Genomic DNA, 20,786 nt, shown 5'->3' on the forward strand with positions numbered 1-20,786 from the left:
GCTTTCCAATCCTTTTCTTCAAAAAAAAAATTTATAATATATGGGTATAAAGTTTTCTGAGTAGTCTATGAACCTGTGCTGTCTTTCATTTTTATGGGAAAAAATTATATATTTATTTCAAAAAATAATTGGCCTCCTGTGTAATCCTTCGTCTTTTATTTTATGAATTCAAAAGCATTATTCTTCAAACGGAGTCCAGAGGGGGCAGTTGGGTGGCTCAGTGGATTGAAAGCCAGGCCTAGAGATGGGAGGTCCTAGGTTCAAATCTGGCCTTAGACACTGCCCAGTGACCCTGGGCAAGTCACTTAACCCCCATTGTCTAGCCCTTACCACTCTTCTGCCTTGGAGCCAATACACAGTATTGTAAGTAAGGTTTAAAAAAAAAAACAGTCCAGAGGCTTCACCATAACACAAATTCTTTTTCTAAAAACATGCTGATTTTATTGGTCACTGGAAAAAGATCTCATATTTAGAGTACCTATTAACTAATGTTGAAAGGATAGGGAATGGATCTCTGATTTCACTGCTACAGGGTGAGGAATTCTCTCTGCCAATAGGAAATGCCCTGTTTCTATTCCTTTCTGAATTTCTGAAGTAAACAAATCATCTACTGATTCAGGTCAGTACCTTCTCAGAAAATGTAAGTCTTACAGAATTGTCTAAAGGAGAGGTTATTTGCACAGAGGTACACATGTCAGAAGTCAGACTCAAACCCAGACTTACCTGGGTTTCAGATAATTTTCTGTCCACTATGCCACACTGCCCACCCCTCTATCTCTTTACAGATGGTCTTAAAATTGAGATTCTTAGAAGCTCCTTTTTTTAAGCCATTCTATCACCATCACTGTGGAAGGAAGCTATGCAGGAATAAGGACCATATTTTATTTTTCTCTGTTTCATGAGTAGCCATGGTCTAAGAACTTATCATCACCTAATAAATAATCTATAGGTGATGACTCACTATTGGGCTGGCCCTGTAACAAGAGCAGATTCTAATGTTAAAGTTATATGTAATTCAAATAGGGTAGAGCATGCTAGAATTTATACTGTGAGGGGGGCAGCTGGGTAGCTCAGTGGATTGAGAGCCAGGCCTAGAGACGGGAGGTCCTAGGTTCAAATTTGACCTCAGACACTTCCCAGCTGTGTGACCCTGGGCAAGTCACTTGACCCCCATTGCCTAGCCCTTACCACTCTTCTGCCTTGGAACCAATACACAGTATTGACTCCAAGACGGAAGGTAAGGGTTTTTTTTTTTTTTAATTTATACTGTGCTCACTTTAGCAGTAAAAATACTAAAAGTGGTACAGAGATTAGCATGACTAAAAGATGACACTCAAATTCATAAAGCATTCCACATTTTTTCTTTTTGTTGCTTTTTCCCTTTAGTTAATGTGGAAATCCTTTTGTCATGGAATATACATATGTGTAATGGATTCTATTCTTTGTCTTCCTAACGTATGGAGGAAAAAGGAGAGGAAAAGAATTTGGAACTGAAAAACTGAAATTTAAATTAAAATTTTTTTTAAATGTATGCTATGCCAAGAACTTGTCTCCATGCCATAATTGCTATTATTAGTAGATACAGGAAATTTCACAAAGAATGAACACATTGGGGAAAAGGGACATATTTATTCTCCTATTGTGAGATGAATCTACATCAAACAAGTTATACATAAATTATAATTGAGTCAGAAAGTTCTTACCATCATGGTTTTTGAGTTTCCTCCTAAGGAGTCCTGAAGAAGGCGAGTCAATTTTGAATTTCGATATGGTACATGAGTGCTTTTCCCATCAACCAAGGCAGAAATTACATTACCCAGAGTGGAAAGTGAAAGGTTAATTTTCGTTGCTTCTTTCAGTCGTTGTCCAGTAGCTCCAGTTTTTGCCTGTCTTTCTGAACCCTAATAATGAAGAATGAAGAGTTAATGTGCAAAAACAGAGTAGATTCAGGAGAAACAAAGAAATTTTAAAATATTCCAGTGAAAAATTAATGAACAAAAACTCAAAAAATTTAAAAACTAAATTATACCACTAATCCTTTTCATTTGTATGAAAGTGAAAATTATCCATTAAAATTATTAGATGAAAATATCATTCTCAATCAGTATCTTAATACTTACAGCAAGATCTACAAGGTGTAATTTGCCCATCCGAACATGCATATTTCCATCAATACCCTTTTCACTACATTCAATAGTAATTGTAAATATAGCATGGGAACGGGAACTGTGTTCATTCATATTAGTTGCCCCAACAGAACCTTTAATAGAAGAAAAAAAATCACTAAAAAAATGTTCAAGAATATCTTAAAGCATAAATTAAAACTAAATAATGATTTAAATATGTAGGACATTTTATTAGACATTAAGGCAAAAAAAGACATTCGTTACTAAATTATAGGGGTAATAATGGATTTATTCAACTATTGTTAGAAACCTTTCAATCAACGGTTTTTATGCTGATTATAAAGGAATTGTTCTACCACTCAGGTTTAAATGAAAAAATTTTGAGTAAAATACTTAATTTTAATCTTTGATATCACTGCTTGGCAAAGTATCAAAGTTAAAAAAGAAAATATGTACAACATCACAACTAATTTAGCTAGGTTTTAAAAGCAATCAGATTATGTTCACTTTATTCCAAAGTAGCAATGTCATTCTAAGGATCTCATCTAATAATTAATGCAAAAGTAAATTACAAGCAGATTTTATAAAACTTAAGAACAAAAGATAAGCCTTCATCCAAAGACCCACTGGGATGTCTTATTATGAAATAGAAGTGACCCTGATATCCAAAAAAACATAATCCCAGTGGCAGTTCTTATATCAAGCTGGAGTGGATCACATATACAGATCCAGCAACCAATCATCTGTCAAGAAACAACCTAATTAAGTCAGACAGATTCAACCACAGCAACTAATTAAGCCATCTACTAAGGCATAGAGGAGCTGGGATCTGTACTGGTAAAGAGAGTACTCAATCAGATGAAAACACAAATATTTGAAGTATTGAGAAAAGCCAAGTATTTGATTTATGCCATAAAATCAGAATTTCATTAAGTGTTATTTCCTGATCCTTAGTAATTTCATAGACTAATGGACACAGGAGCAAATGTAAATGTATAATCTTTGCAGTAGTGGATTTTCTTTAAAGCAAAACACTATGGTGATAACATTCTTAGTTCTTTAAAAATGAAATGTCCATACTTCATTTATAAAATGGCTTTAAATGTTAAGCCTTAACTATGTAGTTATAGGAAATGGGAAATTAACAAAACACTTTTTTAATTTCATGTACAAATTTTATACATGTACATGTAAATTATCTTCTGTTAACATTCATTTTCTTTAATGAGATTAAATTATGTGAAAGTTTCTAAGAGATGTCACCATTTGTATGTCAATAACTGAAAAGAAATCTGTTCAGGGAGATTAAGTGGAGAGAGTGCCAGGCCTGGAGTCAGAAAGGCCTGGGTTCAAATCTAGTCTAAGATACTTCCTATCTGTGTGACTCTGAGCAGGTCAATTGTCTAGCCTCTACCTCTCTTTTGCTCTAGAATCAATACTTGCATTGATTCTAAGATAGAGGGTAAGTGCTTAAGAAAAAAAAAATACACATAAATAACTACAGTAAAAACTGTTAGGACATCTCAAAATCATGTCTCTTTCACATGGCATAAATTATATAAAACCATCATACCAATCTACTCAATATTAAATATTTATTGCAAATTAATTATTGTACTTACGATTTTTGTGGCCTAATGTCATAATTCTATCCATATCATCTGCATTATTTACCACATAAGCTGACAGATCTTTGATGTAAACTCCTACATCAGGTCTTTCTTTAACCTAAAAAATAAGATTACACACCTCTAATATATGACACTTTCTAAATCAATAATCCATGTGTTTGTTTATAAATTACTGTAGCAATGATATAATATAAGCATAAGTATCTTTAAATAATCCTTAAAATAGGAGGGAAATGTTTTCTTCACCAACCTGGTCATCTTTTCATTAGCCCGTTCTTTATTTTTTTGATTCAGCAATGAGCTGAATCAAAGGAAAAGAAGGGGTATGTTGCTTGGGAAAACCTGAATATTATATAGGTCATTATTATTTTGTCTCAGAGAGGAATTTTTTTGTCACTATCATGGTCATAAAATGAGAGAAAAGTAATTTCCTCACAATACATAAGAGTGATTCTTCATCTGGTCAATATTCATTTCTCTGTTACCACAAAGAACATAGGCAAGTGGTGAAGTGATTGAGTCTACAGAATCTAATATTATTACTTAAAACAAAATGGGCTGTGCATCCATTAAAATTGGCATAAGACACTGTTTTTAATGGAAACAAATGTGATCTATTACTACTGGTTCAAATGGAAAGTGTCTGTTCTAAATGAAACCCTTTTAAAAATGAAATCAAATCATCTATCGGATGAAGTAAAATGCCAATATAGGTATTAAAAAATACTAGAGCAAATCAAATAATAATAGTTATAATATCATTTCAAAATTTAGTAGACATTGTTCCAACTGATTTCTAATACTGTTACAGAGGGAATTAGACCAGTTTAGGCAGAAACAATTATAGAGGCTAGTACGGTGTCATGAGCTCAATGTTAGGCTAAAACACTAAAACTCTTTACATTAAAGTTAGTTAAAACTTCAATTTATTTATTTAATTTGTCCTATTAAAATCTGACAAGAGGAAGATGCTTGGTATCAAGGGAAGAATATTAGATCTGAAGTAAGGAAACCTGAGTTGGAGTCTCACCTCCACTTCTTATTAAATACATGGTCTTACTTAAGTTACATAACTTTTCTAGATCTAACTCAGCTCTTTCCATCATAAAGAGGTTTCTGATGGTACCCATTAGTTCTAACATTTTTCTATATAATCTTTTGGATCGGAAAGATAATCCTTACCTGAGAGTATTCAAATTAAAAAGAATCCTCACCTCTAATCTTTGTGTCTGATCCTTTCCTAGAAGGTCACGCACTTCTTCATTATAAATTTCCAAATAAGATACTCGAACCAAAAACCTAAAAGTGAATGTTTTTTTTAATATTGTAAAAAAGTCAACTATCTTTTGTTGCCTCTATTTCCTGCACTTATTATTCATTTATTCACCTCTCAGGTCACTGCAATTTGATTTCCAACACCAGTGCCTAATGAAAAGGTCAATTATGATATTTAATTGTTAAATCCAATGATTTTAGTTCCCATTCTATTGCCCATTCTATAACATTTAACATGGTTGAACATTTTCTCCTCTTGGATATTGTCCCCTTCCAAAATCTTTCTGACTCTGCTCTCTTCTGGCTACCTATCCAATCCCCTCTTCAAAATCCTTTGTGAAGATCTGATCTGTTTCTGTGACTGTACCCAAGGGCTCTCTCTGTCCAAGGACCTCTCCCTTCTCTATCTTCTCTCTGAATGATTTCATTAGTTACTAGGGATCCTAATGCAAGTAGAACCAAATATTCAGACATAATACCTCTTACTGTCAGGACATCACCTACAAGAGAAGCCAATGACAGGAAGGCCAATCTCCCTTCTTCCCTAGTACCTAAAACCAACCAATTAATGAATAAACATTTTGAAATACCTACTTTGTTCCAGGAAAATTAGCTAAACCCCAGAGATACAAAGATAAAACTGCCCTACAAGAGTTTTACATTCTAATGAAATGACATGTACATATGTGAGAAAATTGAACTGAGAAGATTTGGACTGCAAATGGTTGGGAATTAAGTAAACCATAGTGATTCAATCTTATGATGTAAAGCTGGAACTAATTTAGTTTCCTTTCCATTCAATTATGGCCCTAGTCTAAATTCTTTCCTGTGAGAAAAGGTAATTTGATTGTGAGAATTGGGAGAAAACGGTATTGCATTGTTTGAACCCAGCTCTGCATAGCTGGGAAATTGGATCCCTTATATCTGCTATTCAGAGACCCTTAGATGGGGGCAGCTGGGTGGCTCAGTGGATTGAGAGCCAGGCCTAGAGACGGGAAGACCTAGGTTCAAATCTGGCCTCACACACTGCCCAGTGACCTTGGGCAAGTCACTTAATCCTCATTGCCTAGCCCTTACCACTCTTCTTTCTGCCTTGGAGTCAATACACAGTACTGACTCCAAGATGGAAGGTAAGGGTTTAAAAAAAAAAAAAAGATTGGGGGGGACAACAAAAAAATTATTATACATAAAAAGCTGGCAAGGAAGACCAAGATATAAGCTCAGAAGAAGATAACAATATGAAAACAGCTACCAAAAAAAAAGTCTTAAAGCAAAGCGTTAACATTTTGCCCTAGGGCCAATGAGAATTCCTAGAAGAGTTAAAGAAAGATTAAGAGTGACAGAGGACAAATTGGGAAAAGGAATGAGTATGATGCAAGAACATTATGAAAAGATTGTTAACAGCTTGTTAAAGAGGCACCAACGCTGAAGAAAAAATAACATCTTATAAAACAGAATTGGACTAATGGTAAAAAGAAGCATGAAAACTCATTAAAGAATTTCCTAAAAAGCAGACTAGGTCAAATAGAAAAGAAGAAACAAAAATTCATCAAAGCAGAATTGAACAAATGGAAAAAAGTACAAAAGTTACCTGAAGAAAATAACTTCTTAAAAATTAGAATTGGTCAACTGGAAACTAATGACTCCACGAGACATCAAAAAACAAAGTCAAAAGTATGAAAAAAATAGAAGAAAATGTGAAATATCTCATCAGAAGAATAACTGACCTACAAAATAGTTCAAGGAGAGATAATTTAAGAATTATTAGACTATCAATCATCAAGGAAAACCGGCCCAACATCTTAAATCTGAGGAGTAAAATAAAAATGGAAAGAATCCACCAATTGCCTCCTGAAAAATCTCAAAATGAAAACTCTGAGGAATATTTTAGGCAAATTATAGAGCTCCCAGATCAAGGAGAAACTATTGGAAGCAGCCAGAAAAAAACAACTGAAATATCATGAAGTCAGGATAACACAAGATTTAGCAGCTTCCACATTAAAGGATTGGAGGGCTTGGAATATGATATTTTGGAAGGCAAAAGAACTAAGATTATAACCAAGGATCAGCTACCCAGGAAAACTGAGTCTATTTTTTTTTTGGGGGGGGGGGGACTGGATGGATTTAATTAGAGGACTTTTAAACATTTTTGCTGAAAAAACTAGAGCTGAATTTAAAAACTTGACTTTCAAATAAAGGTTCAAGAAAAGTATAAAAAGGTAAATATGAAAGAGAAATCATAAAGGATTCAATAAAGTTAAATGCTTATATTTCTATGTGGGAAGAAGATAATTGTAATTTCTAAGGTCTTTATCATTAATAGGATATTTAGAAGGAGTATACATAAATGGAGAGCATGAGCAATGATGGGAGGATTTTTAAAAAGTTAAATTAAAGGGTGAGAAAGAGTAATGCAATAGGAGAAGGGGGAAGGGAGAGGAATAATGAGGAAAATTATCTCACTTAAAAGAGGCACAAAAGGAACCTTTTACAATGGAGAGAGGAAGATCAGAGGGCAGCAGCCAATGCTTGAACCTTACTCTCATCAGAATTGGCTCAAAGAGGGAATAAAAAACACATTCAGTTGGATATAAAAATCTATCTTACCCCCTAGGGAAGTAGGAGGGAAAAATAATAAGAAAAGGTGACAAGAGGTGATAGAAGGGAAGACAGGTTAAGAGAAGTAGTGATAAGAAGCAAAACAGATTTCTGAGAGACAGGGTAAAAAGAGAGAAAGAGAAGAATAAATGGGGAAAAATGAATAGAAGGAAATACATAGCTAATATTATAACTGTGAATGTGAATAGGATGAACTCATACATAAAACAGAAGTAGCAGAACAAATTAAAAATCAGAATCTAACAATATGCTGTTTACAAGAAATACACTTGAAACAGATGTACAGAGTAAAAATAAGGGGCTAGAACAGAATCTATTATGTTTTGGATAAGGTAAAAAAACAATAGCAATCATGATCTCAGACACAGCAAAAGCAAAAATAGAACAAATTAAAAGAGAGAGAGAGAGAGAAACTACATTTTGCAAAGAGGTACCATAGAAGTAATATCAATACTAAATATATGTACACCAAAAGGCATAGCATCTAAATTCTTAAAGGAAAAATTAAATAAAGACTTTAAAACTATATTAAGGACTTCAACTTTCTCCTCTCAGAACTAGATATATTTAACCATAAAAATAAACAAAAAAAGAAGTTAAGATTATGAACAGAACTTTAGAAAAGTTGGATATGATAAACTTCTGTAGAAAACTGAATGGGAATAGAAAGGAATGTATCTTTTTCTCAACTGTACATGGCATCTTCACAAAAACTGTCCATGTATTAGGGCATAAAAATGTCACAAATTCAGAAAAATTAAATGCATCCTTTTCAAATCATACTGCTATAAAATGTATATTCAATCAATGGCTATGGAAACATAAGATTAAAAATTAGAAACAAAATAATCTAATTCTAAAGAATAAGTGGGTCAAAGAAGAAATCACAGAAACAATGAATACTTTCATTAAAGAGAAGTGGCAACAATGAGATAACAAACCAATAAAATAAAATAGAGAAACAACAGATGGATTAACTATATTTTAAAAAGAAAACCATATTATCAAAAGTATTACCAAGTATCAAAAATGAAAAGGGTAAATTCACTACCAAAGAAGAGAAAATTAAAGCAATCATTAGGAGCTATATTGACCAATGATATGCTAATAAATCTGACAATCTAATTGAAATGGATGAATAGTTACAAAAACATAAATTGCCCAGATTAATAGAAGAGAAAATAGAATACTTTAATAACCCTATCTTCAAAAAAGAAATTGAACAAACCATCAATGAGCAACTTAAGAAAAAATTCTTAGGACCAGATGGATTCACAAATTCTACCAAACATTTAAAGAACAAATTCCAAAACTATATACACTATTTGGAAAAATGGGCAAAGATGGAATCCTACACCAAATTCCTTTTATGATACAAATATGGCTTTAATACCTAAACTAGGAAGAGCAAAAACAGAAAGAAAATTATTGACCAATTTCTCTAATGAATATTGATGCAGAAAGTTTAAATAAAGTTCTAAGCAAAGGAATTGCAGCAATATATCACAAAGATCATATACAATGATCAGATAAGATTTACAGCAGGAATGTAGGGATAGTTCAATATAAAAAAAACTATCAGCATAACTGGCCATATCAATAATAAAACCAACAAGTCATATGATAATCTCAATAGATGCAAAAAAAAAAAAACCCTGACAAAATTCAATACTCATTCCTATTAAAAACATGAGAAAGCATAGGAATAAATGGAGCTTTCCTTAAAAATTTTAAGTAATATCTATTTAAAACCATCAGTAAGCATTGTCTATAACAAGGACAAGCTGGAAGCCTTCCCAAAAAGAGCAAAGATACCCATTATCACTACTATTATTCAATATTGTTCTAGAAATGCTAGCTATAGAAATAAAACAAGAAAAAGAAATCAAAATTATAATAAGCAAGAGGAAAACAAAATTATTGCTCTTTTCACATGATATGATGATATACTTAGTGAATTCTAGAGAATCAACTAAAAAACTAATTGAAATAATAACTTGTTAGAAGCAAATTTCTCTTTCCAGTGTCACCATTTTAACATCATCTCTCAGTGACCTGGAGGTCAAATACCATTGAGTAAATTCAGGTATACATAAGCCCTCAGAGAAAAGAAGTTAAAAAATCAAGGAACCAATGAGACAGGAAACTGATTCCACAGACACTGCCCAGGTGGCCCAGGCAAATTAAGAAACTATAATTGGTTCCTGGGATGTGAAGTGTTAAGAATTAGTGGACAGAGAAAAAAAGCTAATAAATTCAGACAAGAAGCGAGTCTGGATTTCTTTTGGCAAGAGTGTGGAGAGCAGAATTTATCCTTGTCAGAGTTCAGCTAAAGGTTCATAAATGGTGACCATAGATTATGAAAGCTAAGTATCTCTCTACCTCCCCTACTTTCACCACTACCACTACCACTACCACTACTACTACTTTGATTTAATAAAGTTATTAAGCTACTATCAGCCTCATAATTTTAACAAATGAGTAAAGTTGCAGGATATAAAATAAACCCACATAAATCATTAGCATTCTTCTGTATTACCAACAAAGTCTAGCAGGAAGAGATAGGAAGAGAAAATCCACGTAAAATAATTGCAGACAATATAAAATACTTGGGAGACTATCTGCCAAGCAAAACTCAAAAGCTATATAAGAAGACAATTTAAAAACTTTTTTTTACAGTGATAAAGTTGGATCTGAACTGAAGAAATATTGTTTATGGATAGATTGAGCCAATATAATAAAAATGACAATTCTATATACCAAACAACAAAAATGTTAGAGCATTAGGAAAAAAATAACAAAATTCACATGGAAGAACAAAAGGTAAAAAACATCAAGAGGATCAATGAAAAAATGTGAAGGAAGGTAGCTTGGCAGTATCAGATCTCAAACTATTACAAAATGATAATCATCAAAATAATCTGGTACAGGTTAAGAAATAGAATGATGAACCAATGGAACAGATTTAAGGTACACAATACATAGCAGAAAATGATCGCAGAAATCTAGTGTTTGATATATGCAAAGATGCAAGCATTTTGGACAAGGGACTCACTATATGACAAAAATTACTGGAAAGCAGTTCAGCAGAAACTAGATACAGACCAACAATTTACACCATATACTGAGATACAGTCAAAATGGGGACATGATTTAGACATAAAGGATGATATGATAAGCATATTAGGGGAACATGTAATATTCTCCTGTCAAGATTTATGTATAAAAGAAGTATTTATAACCAAATGAGATAGAGCATTGAAATTTAAAAAGTTTAACATAAAAAACAATGCAGCCAAGAGTAGAAGGAAAGCAGGGAAATGGGGGTAGATTTTATAGCAAATTTCTTAAGATAGATATTTCGTAAATATATAGAGAACTTAATCAAAATGATAAGAATACAAGTCATTCTCCAATTGATAAGTGGTTAAAAGATATGAACAGGAAGTTTTCAGAAGAAGAAATCAGTCATTTGTAATCATATGAAAAATTCTCTAAATCACTATGATTAGAGAAATACCAATTAAAACAACTTTAAGATATCACCTCATTTATCAGATTGATTAATCTGACAGAAAAGGAAAACTGGCACATGTTGGAGGAAATGTAGAAAAAACAGGCACTGTTGGTGGAACTGATTCAACTCTTCTAGAGAACTATGTGGAACTATGCCCAATGGACTATAAAACTGTGACCTAGCAATACTACTACTAGGTCTGTACCCCAAAGAGATCAAAGAAAAAAGAAAATGATCTGTATATACAAAAATATTTATAGCGGCTCCTTTTGTGGTAGTACAGAATTAAAAATTGAGGGTATGCCCATTATTTGGGAAATGGCTGAACAAGTTGTGGTATATGATTGTGATAAAATATTAGGTCAAACATAGCTCACAATGTCTCTCCACCACAGTTTCTGTCCTCATATTAAGGAATGTCAATATATAAGTTGATGTTCCCACAAATATCCTAGCCTCTCAGTTCTTCAACTTCCTAACCTTCCATGACCTCCAATTCCACTCCACCTCAGTAAGATAGGGATCATCTCAGCATTATCTACATGTGTTCCACTTCTTTGATTGAGAACTATGAAAATCTATCTGACCTCTCATTCTGTGCTTCATCCCTAAACTGATTCATCTAGACCATAAGCTCCTCATTGTTCATCCAGGCCATCACCCCTGTCCTGACTTCACTTGCTTCTCTTGACTTTAAACAGTTCAAATTTACTCCTTCATTTTACCAAATCCAAATCTTGGATCATCCCCACCCTTTGGCATCTTTACTCCTAAACAAACAAAGCTGAAGAATGCCAGGATAAGGTATACAACAATGCTGAATGGTCTACTAACTGCTATCTAATCTGTTTTCACTCACCATTTAGAAAGCAATCCTTTTACTCTTCCACATTCCCTAGTACATCTTCCAAACCTTCTCTTTTCACCTTCAGCCTCCTGCATACCTTGTCCTTCTCAGAAGACCTCTTATACTTTACTGAGAAAACAGATCATCTGCCCTGAGTTATTACTACCTCTTTGTCTTACTCTAAGTTTAAAACTCCTTGTCATAACCCATCCCCCAGTTTCTTCTTTTACTCCAATCTCTGATTAGAGAGGTAAAACCCTTCTCCAAGTAAAGGCTGACCCCAATATTTACATCCTCATTCTTTTATTTATGCCCTTCCCATCTCATCCAGAAAACTGCCCCTAAAATCATATCTTTTTTCACTTTCTTTCTCTAAATCTTCATTCTCTCCCTTCCAAGATTCCTATCAACATACCAATGTATCCCCTTATCCTAAAAAACCTTCACAATCTTTCTATTCCCACAAGCTATCATCCTTTATCTCCACATAAACTACAAAAAGCTGTCTACTTTTTCTGCCCTTCTTGATCTACAGGATATGGCTATAACCACCATCTTCTCTCTGGGTTTTCATGATACTACTCATTTGGTTCTTTCTTCTGCCTTTTGACTTCTGCTCTGCCTCTGCCTCCTTTGCTGGAGTCAGACTGAGTTCAAAATTCACCTCAGACACTTCCTGGCTGAGTAACTCTGGTAAGCTACTTAACCTCTGAGTTTCTTTCCTAATCAGTAAAATGGGGGTAATAATAGCACCCACGTACCTCCCAGTATTGTTGTGAGGATAAAACAAGATAAACTTTGCAAAGAACCTTGCAAATATTACAGTGCTATATAAAGGCTAGCTATCATCATCATCACCACCACCACCTGTGTCCTATCTACCTAACTAAAGGTTTTGTCTTGGATCCTCTTTTCCTGTCTCTACACTTTCTAGCAGTGAGGACATTAGCTCCCATGAGTTCAAATGATCATTTGTATTCAGGTGACTCTTGTGTCTATTCTGAGTTCATGCAAAAAATCTTTCATATCCACCCTTTTCTTTCTATACATAAGACTTCCCCCTTGGTTCATACCCTCTTAGCTTCACTTAAATTATTGCAATTGTCTCCTAATTGGTATAGCTGCCTCTAGGATCTCCTACCTCAAATGGATCCTCTCCAGAGATGCCAAACTGATATTCTTAAAGCACAAAATATGTCACTTCTTTGCTCAAGAAGCTTCAGTGGTTTTCTATTGCTCTAGGATAAAATACAAATTCCAACTTGAAGTTTTATTACAGTTGGGCTCCAACCTATCTTTTTAGAGTGATTTCACATTAATCACCCTTCAACCATCTATATTCCTAGCAAACCGGAATATTTATTATTCCTCCATATATGACATTCTATCTCCTATTTCCTTATTTTTTCATAGGCTATGCCCCATGTCTGAAATAGTTCTTCCTCTTCAAGTGCCTGAGTTTCAAAGCATAGGTCTAGAGTCAGATAAGCACCAAACAATGCTCTAGGCAACTATATAAAGTCTAAGTAAGGTACATTGATAGGAGTTTCGCCATCACTTAGGTATTTCTTAAATCAATGAGAGAGAAGGTCTAGCCCCTAGCCCTAGCTCCAACCTATCTTTCCAACTAACTGCAATGAAATCACAAGTCAATTCACTGTATTTTGTATTTACCTACTATCCATATATTATTTCTCACCAATTGAATACAAGCTCCTTGAGGACAAGCAATTTTCTTTTTGTCATTATAGCCCCAGCCCAAAAGCCTGGCAGCTAAAGTAAGGATTTAATGAATAGTGGCTGAAATGAAGGCCAAATACTTGGGAAAATAATCAGGTTTCTACCTAGTGAAATTAAATAAATATGAATGACAACCTCAAAATCAATATCTACCTACTTAAAAAGATTTTAATTTAAAAATAAGCAGAGAGGGGGGCAGCTGGGTAGCTCAGTGGATTGAAAACCAGGCCTAGAGATGGGAGGTCTTAGGTTCAAATCTGGCCTCAGCCACTTCCTAGCTGTGTGACCCTGGGCAAGTTACTTGACCCCCATTGCCTAGCCCTTACCACTCTTCTGCCTTGAAGCCAATACACAGTATTGATTCCAAGACAGAAGGTAAGGGTTTAAAAAAAAAAAAAAGCAGAGCGATGTTTTTTTTAAAAAGGGTCTTTTTGCTTGTTTGTTTTACCTTGTATCCCCCTCTGCTTTTGCAATATGACCAAATATATGAGCAAATGAATTTGGGATAATTCCTCTAAGTTCAGGTACAGCTCGTACACCTTCCATGGTAAATGTTTTGCCAGTTCCAGTCTGTCCATATGCAAATATAGTACCTGAAATAGAAAAAAAAATTTACTCTAAAGATATTCAAAATTCAAATTCAACTAACATTTTATTAAGCATCTAAAGTTTGTAAACACTGCATTAGACACTATAGGAAATAAACATTAGCTAAGTTAAGTTCCCGCACTCAGTAAACTTACAATCTAGTACAATGCCTCATAAAGTTAATTAATAAGTATTTATAAACTAAGTCTCTACTATGTGCCAGGCCTGTGCTGAGTTAGGGATATAAATACAAGAAAGAAAACAAAAACAATCCTTCTCTCAATGAATTCACTGATTGAAGAAGGATAAAGCATAAAGTTAATTATAAACAACATAATATTATGGAATAAGAAAGTATACCAAGCACTTTGTTAGGTCTGAGAGGACAGGGAAATCAAGGTAGGTTTCATAGAGTTGGCAATATGTTACCATAGGATTTTTTTTATTTAATTACTTAATTTAGAATATTTTTCCATGGTTACATGATTTATGTTCTTTCCCTCCCCTCCTTCCACCCTACTCCCGTTGCCAACAAGCAATTCCACTTGGTTTTACATGTGTCATTGATCCAGACCTATTTCCATATTATTAATATTTGCATTAGGGTGATCACTTAAGAGTCTACATTCCCAATGATCCCCATCGAACTATGTGATCAAGCAGTTGTTTTTCTTCTGTTTCTACTTCCATAGTTCTTTCTCTGGATGTGAATAGCATTCTTTCTCATAAATTCCTCAGAATTGTCCTGGATCATTGCATTTCTGCTAGTAGAGAAGTCTATTATATTCAATTGTGCCACAATGTATCCATCTCTGTGTACAATGTTCTCCTGGTTCTGCTCCTCTCACTTTGCATCAATTCCTGGAGGTTGTTCCAGTTCACATGGAATTGCTCCAGTTCATTATTCCTTTCAGCATAATAGTATTCCATCACCAACAGATAACACAATTTGTTCAGCCATTGTTCCCCAATCAAAAGGCATCCCCTCATTTTCCAATTTTTTGCCACCACAAACGGTGCGGTTATAAATATTTTTGCACAAGTCCTTTTCCTTATTATCTCTTTGGGATATAAACCCAGCAGTGGTATGGCTGGGTCAAAAGACAGACAGTCTTTTAAAGGCCTTTGGTCATAGTTCCAAATTAGTTGTATAGGCTTTAAACAGAGGAAAAAGAAGGGAATGGAAAGTATTTGAAGGCATAGGGAACACATTTTAAAAATATACAAAGTAGGACTGGTAGATAGCTCAGTGGATAAGAAAACCACACCTAGAGATATGGGTTAAAATCTGGCCTCAGACCTTTCCTAGCTGTGTGACCCTGAACAAGCCATTTAACCTTAATTGCCTTGTCCTTACCACTGTTCTGCCTTGGAACCAATACTTAGTATATATGCCCATATGCCAGATTTTTGGTCAAGTAGTCTCAATTTTAAAATTACTATTCTAAAAATTAGTAACTTAAAACTTCAAAGAAACAAATGATCCACAAAAACATTATTTTCCTCCTGAAACTTTTACAGTATGTTTCAATCACTAATCAGTCTTTTTACAGTAAACTTCTTTGGTCAGCTGAGACAAAATAGTTCAGTTCTTCTATCACTGAATAAGAAGACTTAGAGTGGCAGGAATTCAATTAATCAATAAAAAATTAATACTTATTTACTTTGTGCCAGGCACCGTACTAAGCACTGGGTTCTAAAAAAAGAGGCAAAAAATAGTCTTTGACCTCAAGAAGCTCACAATCTAATAAGGGGAAACAATAAATATTTAGCCTCTTGAACCTTAAAGAATTTGTGATACTGCCAAGTCCAGCAGCCGTCTTGCCAACTGTCTTGATGAAATCAATTGCAACAGTCTATCTCATATCTCATATCACGGACAGCAAAATGACCCTGGTAAGGATTATTAGAGAAGCTCTTGACACATATGAGCTTGTCTATAACCACACAGATGATGTAGCATCACTAAATTTCAAGAATTTAGGGCCATTCTCCAGCTTCCAACAAGAACAATAATGAATGTTCTCCTTTGGCTCAGCAAATTTGCTGTGAGCAGTGTGATCATTTAGAACAAGCTAGATGTTTTAGTTAAGTGACCTTCACTGACCACTGAAGCCAACTGCTTCTGTCAGTGGGTCATTCTTGTTATCCCTAGCTATATTATCACAGAGGACATCTTTGATAAGACACATTCCTGACAATGAAACCAACATTATTCCCAGGCATAGCCTCACTCAAAATTTCATGGTGAGGAGACAGGTAGGTGGCTCAGTTGATAAAGAGCCAGGCTTAGAGACAGGAAGTCCTGCGTTCAAATCTGACTTTAGACACTTTGTGGTTGTGTCACCCTGGACAAGTCACTTAATCCCCCTTGCCTAGCCCTTTCTGCCCTTCTGCCTTCGAGTTAATACTTAGTATTGATTCTAAAAAAAGGTTAAGGGTTTAAAAAAAAAAGCTTCATGGTACATTTCAAAAGGCTTTACCTTTGATTACAACATTGATTGAGGCAAAAGTCACCACTATGCTTGTCTTTATAACAATGTTCATTTGGCCCACAAAGTACAAAGTTCACCAATCTTGTGAACATCTTGGAGGAATAAACCACAAACTGCTAGCAAGATGCAATAAATCCAAAGCTTCAAGCAGAGTAATTCTATTAGCACTGTCATCCATAAAAAAGACATTCTATTCCTTGAACCAAGGTATATTAAGAGTTTGATTCCAGCATGTTTACTGCAAATATTTATTTCTTGGACAATTTCCTCACATCTCTTCTAGCCATGGAGAGGCTTAGTGGAATCCATTTTGTAAACACCAGCAATGAGTTGTTTCATACCTAGTGTATATGACAGAAGGACACGCTCAAAGGTCTTCCCATTCTTTGAGATACTTCTTTCAAATTCACCCATACCAGTAGTAATAATCAGGATAGCATAATTAGCCAGTCATATGCTTCTAATATTGTTCTTGATAAAGTCTCTGGATTCGGGAGCATCAGTGATAGTCACATCAAATTTGCTGTTCTCAAATTTCCACAGGGAGTTATCAAAGGAGATATCACTCTCATGTTCAGCCTTAAGTTTTTCTATCACAAGGCATATTTGAGTAAATACTTCCCAATCTCAGCAGCCTCTTTTTCAATTGTTATTCTCATCAATCTCACCACATTTATAGGTATGATGGTCAGTTGTCATGGATTTGCTAGTCTATTTGTCCAATGATGATAGCATGATTAATGTTTTACTCTTGTCCATTTTTGTTAGCTTTATCTAAATTTTCATGCCACCTGTGTTCAGGTGGTAAATCCATTATTTGAATAAAACAACAAATACTTTTCAAGTATTCTCCATATCTTACTAGTGTGATAGCAATAATTTTTACAGCCATCTTTCTGACTGTCTCTAAAGGAAAAAAGTTCAAATGAAATGAGAAATTCACTTTGTTCTGTTATGGTATTATCAACAAATACTAAGTACTATAAGCACTACATGTGCAAAGTAGGTTAGTAGGTGAAATATTTGTAGAAAATTAATATATTACTTCAAGTCACCATGGCTAGTGATAATACAAAAATCACTAATATTCAGAATACATCACAATTTTTTCAGAAGGGATGTATCATTAGTGTTTTAATCAGGTCAATAACAATCTTAAAGAATTCTCTTTACAGATAAAGCAATTACTATATTTCAGTTACCATTCTTGAACAAATACCCATTAAAGAAATGGAGTCCATGATACATGTATAACCCAGAGGAATTGCTTGTCAGCTCCAAGATGGGGGAGGGGAAGAGGGGTGGGAAAAAATCATGAATCATGTAACCATGGAAAAAATTCTAACTTTAAAAAAATATATCAGAACCCCCCCCCCCAAAATGGAGTCACCAAAGAAGTTTGCTGTACATTTGCTATGTACAATCCACAATGTGGATAATCCACATGTGACTAATATAATAAATACAAACTGTAATGGGCAAAAGATTATATTCTATATATATATATCAAGATTTTCTGGGGGCAGCTGGGTAGCTCAGTGAATTGAGAGGCAAGCCTAGACATGGGAGGACCTGAGTTCAACTCTGACCTCAGACACTTCCCAGCTGTGTGACTCTGGGAAAATCACTTAACCCCCATTGCCTATCCCTTAACACTCTTCTGCCTTGGAACAAATACTGAGTATTGATTTCAAGATGGAAGGTAAGGGTTTAAGAAAAAAAAAAAGGATTTTCCATTATTTATTAAGTTACTATTGATGTATTAAAGGCTTAATATTTGTTGAATAACAGATTAACAATTAAATTCCATAGGTGAAAAATCCTTTTATAATGTTCAAATAGTATTGTTTAACACTTATGTTTTTAAAATACATAATTCTCTAATTTAAAAGTGAAATAAAATCATTTACCATTGTAGCCTTCTAGCACAGAATCAATAATGGGTCTTGCTGTTAGGTTGTAAACATCAAGTTGTTTACTATCTGGTCCAAAAACTGTGTCAAATGTAAATGTCTTTGGAGGTTCGTTGGAAGAATCTGTTTTGTGCACAGTAATAGTTCCTCTCATCTCATCCACATTAACAGACAATTTGTAGCACATTGCTTTTTCTCTCTCGTTGAAGGGTCGACATCGAACAACAACTTTGACATTGTCGCAACTTTCAGGCTTCTCTGATTTGTTGATCTAAACCAAAATAAAACAAATAAACAAAATCAACATTAATCTTACACATATTGGAATGATTTTCAATGTGAGACTTTCTTGTCATTAAGAAAAATGTTTCGGGGAATTCTGGGTGGCTCAGTGGATTAAAAGCCAGGCCTAGAGACTAGAGGTCCTAGGTTCAAATCTGTGCTCAGACACTCCCTAGCTGTGTGACACTGGACAAGTCACTTAACCCTCATTGCCTAGCCATTACTATTCTTCTGCCTTGGAACCAATTCCTAGTATTGATTCCAAGATGGAAGGTAAGGGTTAAAATAAATAAATAAATAAATAAATAAATGCTTCCCCACAATTACCATGTAAATATTTTCCAAATCTTGCCACCCAGAAAAGTAGTTTAGGTACTTTCTCTTCACCAATCTTTTGGAAAACTAAGCTTCCTTCAAGGTTCAGCTAAGAAATCAAATTCTAATGGAAGCTAAATTCCTCCAATAGAGTACTTTCTCTCTGTGAATTATCTCTATGCACCCACTGTTTCTTCCTCTTCTCCACCTTAGAGGGTAAGCTCTTTGAAGACAGAGTACAGTTTCAATTTTGTCTTTCTATACACAGTACCAAGAACAAACATTTATTATCACTTAATTAAAAAGAAAAGCAAGCTTTTGGTCAAGAAATATATTAACTATTGCTTTGGCATTTGATCAGTAAATCAGATAGTCTGATTTTTTATACATTAGGATCATATCCTTTTTTTGCTGGTCATTTATCAAACATCTGCTATGTGCCAAGCACCTCAATAAAAGTTGAGGATATAAAGAGACAGTATTTGCTCTCAAGATCAACAGAAGGAAAGCATTAGTGAAATTAAGAAAGGTTTGTAGTGGTTTCCGGACAAGAGATAAAGCTAGTGAGTTAGGAGACAGATTTCTGCTGAATGAATCAGCAAATGACAAATCTGTAAGTTTCTTGCAAAAAGTCATAATTACAGTTTGGTTTTTGGTAGTTTGTTTTTTAAGGAGCATTGGGATTTTATTAAAGAAATCTGGTGAGTAAATGCTTAATAATGTAGATATGCAAAGGCTCTAAGCAATTTAAGTGTCCTAAGAGTATTGTTTCGGAGGCTGTGATACAAGACTGAGAGATTAAGTGACTTTTACAGAGTCACAAAGCAAGAAAGCATCAGAGAAGAGACTTTGGGGGCCATATGTTCTTAACCTCTCATTTTACAGTTCAGGAAACTGGAAAAACTGCCTATACTTATATCTATTTCCTTGTGACACTTCAAAATTCCTTAAAATCTGGCTTGTGCCATCACTACCAACTGAAATTAGATTTAAAATTACAAATGATCTATTATCAAATCTGAAGGTCTCATTCCTTATCATTCTTGACTTCAGTACAATACCTGACACTAGAAAACCTCCTCCTCCTTCTCCTAGAAACTCTCTCCCCAGGGCTTCCATGATACTGCCCTTTCCTACAAATTAAGTCTTCTTTACATTCTATCATCAGCCCTATTCCATCCTTATACATGTGTATGTATCCCTGTGCTCTCTTCCTAGTTTCTAATCTCTCTCTCTTACAAAATGTTCTTTATTCACCTCAGAAAAAAATTCCTTTCATATTCCTATCAGAAGTCTCAAACCATCCATCTACTCTTTCCACAAGTCCCCAAATCTAAAGTCACCACTCCAAATCAGAACTTTTCTTCCTACTTCATTGAAAAGTTGAAGATCATACATATACATCTTAAGTTCCTTCTCCACATTTCCAACCTCTCTA

General features: G+C 34.4%; 1 protein-coding gene and 1 long non-coding RNA gene across 7 annotated transcripts in view; one reads left to right on the forward strand and one right to left on the reverse strand.

The window, feature by feature from the left end:
* The window catches only part of KIF3A (kinesin family member 3A), a 50,343-nt gene that overhangs the window by 26,762 nt on the left and 2,795 nt on the right, over positions 1–20,786 (reverse strand). For all 6 annotated transcript variants that reach the window (XM_056811151.1, XM_056811150.1, XM_007473448.3 and 3 more), the window contains exons 2-7: positions 18,749–19,022; positions 14,204–14,348; positions 4,972–5,056; positions 3,749–3,854; positions 2,121–2,260; positions 1,704–1,901 (exon numbers count right to left, since the gene is read on the reverse strand). In XM_056811151.1, coding sequence (XP_056667129.1) covers positions 1,704–1,901; positions 2,121–2,260; positions 3,749–3,854; positions 4,972–5,056; positions 14,204–14,348; positions 18,749–19,022 — 948 coding nt within the window. The remainder of the gene's footprint in view (positions 1–1,703; positions 1,902–2,120; positions 2,261–3,748; positions 3,855–4,971; positions 5,057–14,203; positions 14,349–18,748; positions 19,023–20,786) is intronic.
* LOC103103781 (uncharacterized) overlaps positions 1–20,786 on the forward strand; it is a 46,983-nt gene that overhangs the window by 18,655 nt on the left and 7,542 nt on the right. The gene's annotated exons all lie outside the window — the stretch shown is intronic.

Source organism: Monodelphis domestica, chromosome 1, assembly GCF_027887165.1.
Source record: "Monodelphis domestica isolate mMonDom1 chromosome 1, mMonDom1.pri, whole genome shotgun sequence".
Taxonomy (NCBI): domain Eukaryota; kingdom Metazoa; phylum Chordata; class Mammalia; order Didelphimorphia; family Didelphidae; genus Monodelphis; species Monodelphis domestica.